Source organism: Ambystoma mexicanum, chromosome 14 (genome assembly GCF_040938575.1).
Source record: "Ambystoma mexicanum isolate Mex_15411 chromosome 14, UKY_AmexF1_1, whole genome shotgun sequence".
NCBI classification, from domain to species: Eukaryota; Metazoa; Chordata; class Amphibia; order Caudata; family Ambystomatidae; genus Ambystoma; species Ambystoma mexicanum.
The window spans coordinates 648,071,079-648,081,856 of NC_090940.1; the positions used below are offsets into that span (position 1 = coordinate 648,071,079).

Sequence of the window (10,778 nt, forward strand, 5' to 3'; positions counted from 1 at the left end):
CGACTGAGGTAAATATTACGATTCTGTAATAACTGCAAACACATCTGTATTGGGTGTCTCTGCCGAGTTGACGAGATAGTTGTATTGATGAAATCATTGAAGCGGCGCCAGAAATCGTAATGAATTTGCAACTGAATTTTTTTTAAATTGTGATATGATTGAAATTGTGTGATGAATTCTGAATGTTTGTAAATCTTGTTTGTTAGGCTGCAATGTATAATTTTGTTTTATATTGTGTTTTATGCAATGGAAATTGTGTATGTTATCTGACATTTTTGTAAAGGTGTAAATTAATTTTTACTACCAAAAAAAATAATAAAATAAAAAAAATAAAAACATTTTAAAAAAGCTACGGCATGTGTGGAGAATGTAGCGTTCTCCTTCCTTCCAGCTGGCGTTCTCTATCCATGCATGAGCACTTCTGCATTCTGTGAGGCAGTTAATGTGAGTTCTCTGTCTATTATGGGTTACATGTATCTTTAACATACAGTCCTGAATTAATCCTACATCTACCTTCCTGGATGTTACTGATGAAAAGTATCCTGTTTGCACTAGAACAGTAACCCTTTGTAGACTGCTAATGTTGGCCTTCAAATGCTACTTGTTTATCATTCTCATTAGGGCAAGCATGAAGAGGGTAAGGGGACTTAAAGGGAATAAACGTGCTTATTATGCTGCGAGGCAGCAGATCAAACTATAGGTTGTGAGCACGAAGGGTGGGGGTGCGGGGCGCAACCAGTATTCCTGATCCCTTAATTCATTTGATTTTGTGGAAGGGGGGTCCCAAAGATGTCCGTGCCCAGGGCCCCAAAAGTGCTTCAGATGGCCCTGCCTAGAAGTCGCTCAGTTGGTGTTCTTGGCACTGGGTAAACTTTGCGCTCATCCTTCTATCCCTCGCACTATCATTCAGATCGATAAGCCAGGTCTCCCCTTTACTGGTGCGCAGCAGCAGCCCCCCACCCCCTCCAACCCCCCGCCCCGCTTTGGCAAGGTGCGTGGAATCTGGAAGAGCCCCCGTGCATTGTTCTGGGGAATGGGAACTTTCTGCACCGCGCCCTGAGGCCGGGGTCAGACGGGGGGGGGCTTCTGACAATCCGGGGGTGGAGGGGGAGGGGGCGATGGTCTCCCCCTGGCTGGCTGGCTCCTGAGTGCCCGTGAGAGCGCTGGGGCATGCCCAGGGGCGACCACCCAGCTCTAGGGCACTGAGCAGAAGGTGGGCGCACAGCTGCCACCTCTGCAGCAGCTGTGCGCCCACCTGGTGTGTGCAGGGGTGGGGGGGCTTTACCCCAATGCTGTAAAGTATGGATGTTGGGGGACACTTGGCTGTGTGGGGAGGGGCATTGTCTGTGTTCAGGGATGTGAGGGGGGGGGGGTGGCGCTGCCATGTATGGTGCGTGTCCGCCGGCAGGTGCACGGGACCTTCCTCTCCGGGGCAGGTGCAGGGGGTGGGGGGTGCAGGCAGGCGCAGATGAGAGAGGAAGAGGTGAAGGAGGAGCGGGAGGGGTGAGGGGGGGGGAGGAGGAGGGTGAAGCATCGCGAGAGCGGCCTGGTTGCCAGCAGCTGCCCCACAACAGAACCGGGCTGCTAGGCGCCGGCTGCAGACAGGCAGGTCTCCGGCGAGGCCCCCCCATGAAGGAGCACCCGGGCTCCCCCGAGCCGCCCTGGGCCCCGCGGGCCCCCACGCCCGCCGCCTGTGAGTACCACCCGCACGTTCCGCCTCTGGGAGCCCGAGGACTGGCCTTTCCACGGGAAGAAACTTACTTGAAAGTTCGCCCCCCCCCCCAATTGGCTTTATGAAAAGTGGGTGCTTCAGAGATGGGGTCGGGGATAGGAGATGCCACTTCCTTAAACTTGGGGACTCCCGGCGCCCTGCCCCGCCCGGGAGAGTTAGGGGGAACAATAAGACCCGCTGGCGCCAGATGTGCACGGAGCCCCCCTGTGACTTCCGGATGCACTCGCGAACTCTCCAAAGTCCGCACCCTCCCAGCTCCCATCGGGGCGACACCGGGTCTACTCGGGATTTCCCCAAAGGGGGCTGACGGGGGGGGGGGGGGGGGCTGACGGGGGGGGGGGGGGGGGGGGGGGGGCACGGCACAGCCGGTTCTCTTTTGTGCTAATCCCCCCCCCCTGTATGATTTTTGGGGCGAGCACCTGCTGTCATACGCTTCGGAAGATTGCACCCCGTCAAGATTTTAGGAAGAAACACCAGTGCCATGCTTTTGGGTAGGGTACATGGCCGGGCCCCCTGTCATGCTTTTGGGTGGATGGGGTGCTTCTCATGCTTTAAAGAAGATGGGCTTCTGTCACATTTTATGGAAGAGGGAGGGGGGGGTGGTCACCAGTTTTAGGAAAGGTTAGCCCACATCTCGTTTCAGGAGAATTGCCCCCAGCATGTTTTTTTAATTTAGATGGGTCCAGGTGGTGTATTTTGGGCAATGGGCCCCTGTTCTGGCTTGTGTACAGGGGATCCCTGTCCTGCTTTCGGGAGGGAGGACCCCGCAATGTTAGGATTGTTACCCACATGTGCCCCCCTTTTGGGACTCCCTGGTAAAATGGAACCCTGTTCCCTGTTATGACTTTTGAAAGATGAGTGCTCCTGGTCCCTGGCTGGCCTCGGGCAGGAGGGGGGACGGGGGGGGGCTCCGAGGCACCCCTATAAAAGGGCTGCTGGAACTTTAGAAAGGCAGCAAGCTGCGGTCGGCTGCTAGCTCGATTTGCGGGAGCATATGGCGTTAAAGGGAGCACAGCTGGAGGTGGCGTTCCCATCGCAGTGAAGTCAGAGCAGCTGACTCTACAGCTTGCAGCGTAATTAGCAAACCGAGCACTGCCTGCCTGCCACCCCCAGCCCCCCCTCCCCCAGACCCACTCTAGGCGGCTCTCCCCTCCCTCCCAGAGCACATCCTCGCGGGGTCCCAGACCCGGCCACCAGCTCTGCCTGCCCGCAGGGGCTTCCAGAGATCCGCTGCCAGCCTCTGGGGAGGTAAGCCCGGGGGATCAAAGCACCTGCTGCCGGGCAGCTGGGCCAGCACTCAGCTGCCTTCGCCCCTGAGAACTTTTTATGGCTCAGAGCAGTTCCTTCAGGGGGGACGGGGGGGAACTATTTATAGTGGACAAGAGACGCTTGAAAGAGAAAAAAAACTTGATGCAAATCAACATTTTGGGGGTAAAAGGGAGGGGGCGTGTGTGGCGCATTCCCAGAGGAAGTTGGGGCTGGCTGCGTGCTGCTGCTGTGTCCGTCTCCATGGTGCGGGGCTGGCTGCATGTACACAATGGCTAATCTGTGCTGGTTTCATGCAGATGTCAGGGGTGCGCCCAGCCCCCAGTCTGAACCCTGCATCTCATTTCTCTGCCGGATTAATGCGGGGGTTGCGGGGGGGGGGGGGGGCTGGTAGTTTGTCGCCTGGACTCTTGGGCTGGGGGCGGCTGGCTGCACTTTTTAAGTAGGGTTTGCATTTTGGTGCAGAAGTGGCGATCTTTGCAAAAACGAGCGCACCTTAAGACAACCCGTTACAATAATGCTGATTTTGGATACAGTTGTTCAGGGGAAAAACGACACATTTTCCCTATTTTGGATCTCGTCTGGATGTTTTTAAAAGTCTGTGTTTCTCAATTTTTCTCACTTTCAAAGCAATTTTTAACGTATAGCACAAAATCTCCCTTTTCTGTGTCCATATCTTTGGCACGCATGTCTTGCTTGTATGAACTCTGTGTGTGCATGTATGTAAGGCAGAACGTTTCACCCACGACAGCAGACACACTGCACTGGCGGTGGTTGGCTGCCAGAGGTTTCCATAACTACGCCAACTCGCTAGTTTTGTGTATGTGTGTGTGCTTGAAAAGAACAAAGCTTTGAAAACTGCCCCCCCTCTTTGGAAGCTTCTGTTGACTGCACCATCTCGTTTTTCCGGTTCCTGGCAGGTGCCGTGGGTTGGCGGGACTTGCAAGCGGGCTGCATGCCGCAAGTGCGACTCTGGATGTTATTTTGTGGGACTGGGCTGAAGTTTGCTTCAAGTTTGTCTGTTTTTCTCATTGCAGGGCATGCCGGCGGGATGGAGTTCCCAGAACATGGCCGTCGCCTGCTGCAATGCCTGAGCCAGCAGCGACTGCAGGGCTTCCTGTGTGACTGCACTGTGCTGGTGGGCGAGGCCCGCTTCCGGGCGCACCGGGCCGTTCTGGCCTCGTGCAGCATGTACTTCCACCTCTTCTACCGCGAGCAGCCGGGCGCCGCCACCCGGGATACGGTGCACCTTAACAGCGACATCGTGACCGCCGCCGCCTTCGGCCTGCTCCTGCAGTTCATGTACGAGGGCCGCCTGGAGCTCGGGCGCCTTCCCCCAGAAGATGTGCTGGCGGCGGCCAGCTACCTGCACATGTACGATGTGGTCAAGGTATGCAAGGGGCGCATGAAGGATCGGGAGGGCCGTCTTGGGGGAGATGCCCCGTACACCCCAGTCCCGCAGGCCCACGAGTCTGCTGAGCTCGGAGAGAAGAATACGTCCGTCATCGCACAGTATGATCCGTCCACAGCAAAGGTCGGCTGGACTTCTGAACACCTGGATCTCAGTTCTGTGTCTGTAGAGGTGGGGCTCGGTCCCAAAGCAGCTGGGATGGCAAAGGGCAGTGCGGAGAATACAGAGGGGCCTTTCATCCAGAGGCCACCTGGCCAAACGCAGCTCTCTGAGGTGGACTGTGCCCTCGATCTGTCCTTTAAGCCTGTGTCTGAGAGAGACCCCTTGCACCCTTCCTATGTATTCAAACATCAGTCTTCTGATGAGCACCAGCAGGCCACCGAGCCCCTCGTGAAAGATGAACACGACATGTTGACGGATGAGGATGACTGTGGGGGGAGGAGCCCCCAGGGTCACCCCTTGGGGACTACAGCCAGCAGCCTGATCTCCAGTTTAGGGCACATCTTCACCGGCAATGGACTACCTCATGTGAGAGAGGAGGATCTGGATCATGATGGACAGGACAGCGAAGATGACTTGGACTGCTCAGACATCTCCTCAGGGGTTCTGGGGCCACCTGGGCACCTCTGTGTCTGTCCCCTATGCAGCAAGGTGTTTCCCAGCCCGCACATCCTGCAGCTGCACTTGAGTTCCCACTTCAGAGACCGGGACGGCGCACGGCCCAAGCTGTCCCCTGATGGCGCTGTGCCCACCTGCACCATCTGTGGAAAGACATTCTCTTGCATGTACACTCTGAAGAGGCACGAGCGGACCCACTCGGGCGAGAAGCCCTACACCTGCGTCCAGTGTGGGAAGAGCTTCCAATACTCTCACAACCTCAGCCGGCATGCCGTGGTGCATACACGGGAGAAGCCTCACGGCTGCAAGTGGTGTGAAAGGCGCTTCACCCAGTCTGGGGACTTGTACAGACACATCCGCAAGTTCCACTGTGGTCTTGTCAAGTCTCTAGTGATTGACTGATGCTAGTTACTTTCTTTCAAAAAGGCAATATCTGATTATGTTTCTGATATTCAGAGTTGAAAACATATGTGCGCGGCCTACACAAGTGTGTAGCACGCTTTCCCAGCAAACCTTTTGGCACTTCCCTCCTGTCGTCTGTGGCATTTAACAGATCCGGTGTCAAATTTTCACAGATTTGGGGATTTTTGTGTTCTGGGCAGTGCATACAATGCATGCAAGCTAGATTTCTATGTATGCTATTTCATAGCTTGGGGGGAAAAGCGACCTCTGGCCTCTGAAGGTACCCCCATGTCGGTGCTGCGTTTTTTTTTTTGTTAATTTTTTTTTTTAGCGCGCATCACTTTGCGTTCTCATACTACTCTAGCAGTTACAGTTGTGGGGGGAAAGTAGCAGCAAGAACCAGAATGCAAACGGCGCTGAGCTAAAACTCTAGAACGGAGGCACCTCCTGTACCTGACATGGGAGCGGCTGAAGAGCCGCCCTCCACCCTATAGGATTAGACGGGGAAAGTGTTTTTGTGTCCTAATGGATTTTTGCCTGAAAACATTTCCACTCAAAGCATATTGTCCGGCAGGCCCAATATGAACAAAGGACGGCTGCACCCCTGCTCGTCATGTAATAATTCAGAATGGTATATCTGGGTTAATTAAATGCTTAACGATAGTCACTCTGTTATGGTTTAAGTAGTCAACCCTGGAGGAGCATGTCTTGGTGGGCCCTGTGTGCCTGGAGTTGTAGGAAGGAGTGTGGGTAATACTGCAACCTGAAGCCCTCAATATTAAGTATAAGCTCAATGAGGAAACTCTGAAGTCGCTTGAGTGCCTGTCTCCTGCTTTGTTGAAGCCCAAAGTAACAAGTTAAGTGTGTTGTCAATGTAACGGGTGGTGATTAGTCAGTGCTCTGCGTCAGTTCTGCCTGGTTTTGCTTTTGAATTATGTTGCAGGTAATTACTGGGCCCCACTTTTCACAGTACCTTACATTCTGGAGTTTGCTTTTAGCACAGCCCTTTGTGCACGTTTTAGGGATGCATTTGAAGTTTGAGACAAAACAGCTTCCATATCCCGATGCAAATTGCTGTGGTTTCAGACTCATAACACCGGCAGCGCGTGGGCTTTATTCAAGAAAGAGACTTTCTGCAGCCTGGACGCACCCTGGATACACGTATTGCAATTCTGAACACCTGCAGGCAAAGCTACCCCAGACATTTCACTTTGATTGCAATGTCAATTTCCTCCAGACCTCCCCTGAGACCAGGGCTCCTGTCCTATTTAGTAGTACACACTTCTCCCGTTTTCAAGTTAATTTCAATGTTGCAACTAGCGCAACATACACTTCTGGATGAACCTGTAAATTGCAATCCTAATCAATACCCTCCAGGCTTTTTTGATTAGCTTTTTGACTGGAAACGCTGAAATGTGAGCAGAACTGGCTTTCCTTGTTAGATTGATGCCTATAATGAAACAACTCGTAAACGTTGCCCGCCATGTCTGTACCAGGCGAGCGTCATTTACATGGATTCCTGTGAATCCCTCCTGCTTTTCGGAGCTACAACAAAATAATGCTGTTTCCACAGGAATCTACACCAGTTCCGTCTTTATCTAAATAACACAAAGGCGGAGATGGTGCCGGATTTGTGAGACGGAGCGGGTAATATTGTAGGTTTCGCAAATCAATACAAATATTGCACAGTACATAAAAACATGTATAAATCATTTTGTGCATGGATGTTCCTCGCTGTGCGTCAGACCCATCAGCACCCACTTGATTCTCTATTATCTTAAAAAAATGCATGCTTTCACAATGCGTAACTACTTTAGGTGCTTTCGTTCTCCAGAACGGCTGACTTTTCCGTCTCACACATTTTTATGAGTGCAGAATATTTAATTTGGTTCTGACTCTACAAGTGTAAGATTTGCACTTAAACTATTATGGTATATACATTATTAACGCACATGATACTCTTTCTGTTGCCGTTGCATGGTGGTACGGATGTAAATTGCGCTAAAGTATACATTCACCAGAGAATGTTCCTTATTTGGACCACTTGGTATTGTTTCCTTAATGCTGCTTTGCGTGTTGGGGATCGGAATACATACACTGCTCAAATTGCGCTCATCTACTCCTAGATAATTTTATAATATTTGAATATCGCTGCTGAGTATTTTGAATTGGGGATAAACAACCTAAACTATTTTGGTCGAAGTTGAAAACGCATAAAAAGGAACATTTATCGGGAAGGATCCTCTTTTACACTTCCATGGCAACATGTGTAGTTTTGATTTTTCAAGAGAAAAGTATTGTAGGCTGTTGGAAAAGTATTGTAGGCTTTTGGGGGTGACCTCTTTACGGAAGACCCCAAATTAGAAACTGTTCTTTTCATTTGAGGACTTGAGCCCCCAAAGTTCTCACCAATTTAATAGGCTCTGAGAGTGGTAGGAATTTAAATTATGCAAATAAACAGTTTAACGTGGGTTGGATGTCATTGGTAGCATTCACAGTTTGTAATTCGCGATTTGTAGCTCGTGCTCTGAATTTTCTTTTTCTTTTTTTCTTCTTCTAATCACTCATTCCCATGCACATTCGGGGCTTTGGCATAAAGTTGTGCAATTCTTCATACGTGAAAGATTTGAGTTGCCCGATTTCTACTTGATCTGTTGCAACGATAACTACGACATGTATTGATTGCGCCCTGTTTCTTTGCCAGAGACCAAGATCTTTCGTTTAATTTTACCAACAAGGGGTTGTTTTATGTTAGTCTGAGAGTCTGCTAATCTTATCAGATTCTGCCTTTTATAAAAAGAAATCTGCTCCATGTGAATCCTATGTGTTCCCACTGTTCAGATTCCTTCTTGAAAATACATCTTGTGTGTTGTCCCAATAGAGTGTTAAACAGGATTGGTTGAGCATTTACAGCCTGTAACAGTGCCCCCCACCCCCATGACCCTATCAATTTCATCCCCAATAACACTGGAAAGAGGACGCTAAAAAGTATACAAATGTCTGCTGCTACCTAGTTCTTTATTGCATCTGTTGGTTTGATTTGTAAATTTGTATAACGCATACTCTGCAGCGACCGGGCACAAACCTGCACCTGGGCGAAGGTGGTACTTAGCAATATTTGTTAAGAAATTAAGCAGTACTGAAAAAAAAGAATCTACAAATACAGATCTGTTATCGCTGCACTTATAAACACAGATGACAAAGCGCTCAAAATGTCCCTTTTACTTTTATTAGCGTGCAAAAATATTTACATGGGTGTAGCTGTACAAAAAGCAAACTGTCCTTTGCTCTCATTGCGGTACTATTGCGTGCCGAGTTTATGGCGAATTACATATGTGTGAATTCTTGTATCTTAAATTTACAATAGCTGAGGGATGGTTCTAAAATGTATATTCTTTCACTCAATCAGACACACTTTTGTGGTTGCGCTTGTACATACTAAGTAAAGCTGGCATGGAAAAGAAAGTACCAGCCTTGTGTTTCACTCTGCAATGTGTTAGGTAAACACGGTTAATGTGACCAGTGTCTTTCAACGCGTAAAGTTACATAATGTCTTGGTCATTATTGTCTAAAGTATTTCCCCCCCAGAATCCACTCCCCCTTTTTTGTTGTTGAAACATGTCTTTAACTAGAAATAACTTAACCTTGAAATGCATATTTAATGTCACCCACGTACTTTCTACATTTTCTTATTTATAGAATGTTTCCTTTTGCCACACAAGTACAACATTTTGACATAACTGTTGCATTTGCATGGTGCAGTGTTCTGGGTGTACACATTTGTCTGTTTGCATACCATTGTCCTATCTACTGAATATTATTATTGTTATTTTTTGCTGTGATTTTGAAAAAATATAGCACTGAGGACAAAATCTACTAAACTTAAGTTATTTTTCTTTTTCCTGATGACACTTGATAAAGTATTTATTAGATTTTTATTTTTGAAGTGAATAATTTTACTGTTTTGTATTAGCTCATCATTTTGATTTACATTTTGAATTCAATCGTAGCAACTGTTTATAAGCATTTCTCAAAAAGGAGACTAATACTTGTATTCCTTGAAAACGATAGTACCTTGATTTGTTAATGTTACATACCGATAGATACCTCCTTCACGTCTGACCTAAATTTCCTAAATGTACATGTGCCATAAAAGATCAGAGTTGTTCCCAAAACAATAAGCTGCAATATGCATTTGATGAGTTTCTTGTTTTGTCTTGGAAAGAAGTGCAAAACACTTTTTTGCATACTCAGTAAATGCTTTATTGGAGAATTTGAGCAACAACAACATCCATCTAATGGGCTGTACTTTGTCACTGGACGCTTTCATTTTCACTTTATTTCCAGGTTAAAAATTCATGGTTTTTTGCACTTATAGTATGGACTTCATATGATTGTCCGAGATATTGTGAGTATGTGGGCCGATGTAGCTTACAATCCCTCGACTATTTCCGATTCCACATGTTTATACACCATGTATTTGGTACATGTACTAAATTGTCCCAGGTGGGAGCGAAGAAGTGCAGAGGCCACTTGCCTCACTCTCTACCCTTTTTCTCTACCATAGTGCTTGCACTCTCCCTTCCGAAAGAGAATTAAGTGCCAGTAGCTCCCCATTTCAAGCACTGATTTACTGGAATGAAATGTACATTATCGCTGCTCTTGACTGTTAACACTGGACTAGTGTCTTCTGCAAAGTAATACTGTGAAGTTATTGTAAATCATTTAAAAATGAACATTGAGGCCAATCGCATGAAGTATGAATATTTAAAGACACGTTTGCAGGAGAGTTTTATAGTATACGGAATGTAGGCTGGAATGGAGTATATTTTATACAAAAAAATGTCATATCACTGTTTTATAGTGAATTATTTTTCTGGGGTGTTAGTATTCTAATGTTTAGTTTAGGTGCGACAATCACAATAATGGAGTGATGAAAATTGTTCTTAAATTCTTCTAGGTATGTTTTTGAAGTTTTGTTTGTGATGTGCTGTTCTACTGTGACAACAGTGGCAGACACACTTGAAGAAATAAAATTAATTTTCCTGTTTTTGGTATTTGTTCTTTTTTTTGTTCAAGGCTCTTTGTTTTCTGTTTTTTTTCCTCTTTAACACAACATTTTTTAAATTTTACTCGTTAACATTGACGGACGACCCCAAAGATGTGGCGCTAGTATGGCCCGATGGCGGTCAGATTTTTCCCAAATCTTTCCTGCTAGTGGGTACCGAACTTTGCACCAGGGATATGGTATTTTGGGCTCATCAAATGGAAAAAAATTAAGTAGAAAAAGTAACATCTTTTTGGTCTGCTAGCACCAAGTCATGCCTTAATATTTGTAGTGAGCTAAAA

The 10,778-nt window shown here is 47.7% G+C and overlaps 1 protein-coding gene across 2 annotated transcripts; it reads left to right on the forward strand.

Moving 5' to 3' along the window:
• The first annotated feature begins 1,538 nt into the window (after positions 1 to 1,538).
• ZBTB42 (zinc finger and BTB domain containing 42) lies at positions 1,539 to 10,479 on the forward strand. Of its 2 annotated transcripts, none has more exons than XM_069638149.1 (2): positions 1,539 to 1,693; positions 4,036 to 10,479. In XM_069638149.1, the coding sequence occupies exons 1-2, from the start codon at positions 1,630 to 1,632 to the stop codon at positions 5,427 to 5,429; spliced, it is 1,458 nt and encodes a 485-aa protein (XP_069494250.1). In that variant the 5' UTR covers positions 1,539 to 1,629; the 3' UTR covers positions 5,430 to 10,479. The 2 variants fall into 2 exon arrangements, with proteins under 2 accessions (XP_069494250.1, XP_069494251.1); XM_069638150.1 differs by lacking the exon at positions 1,539 to 1,693 and adding an exon at positions 2,685 to 2,980.
• Positions 10,480 to 10,778: the final 299 nt, after the last annotated feature.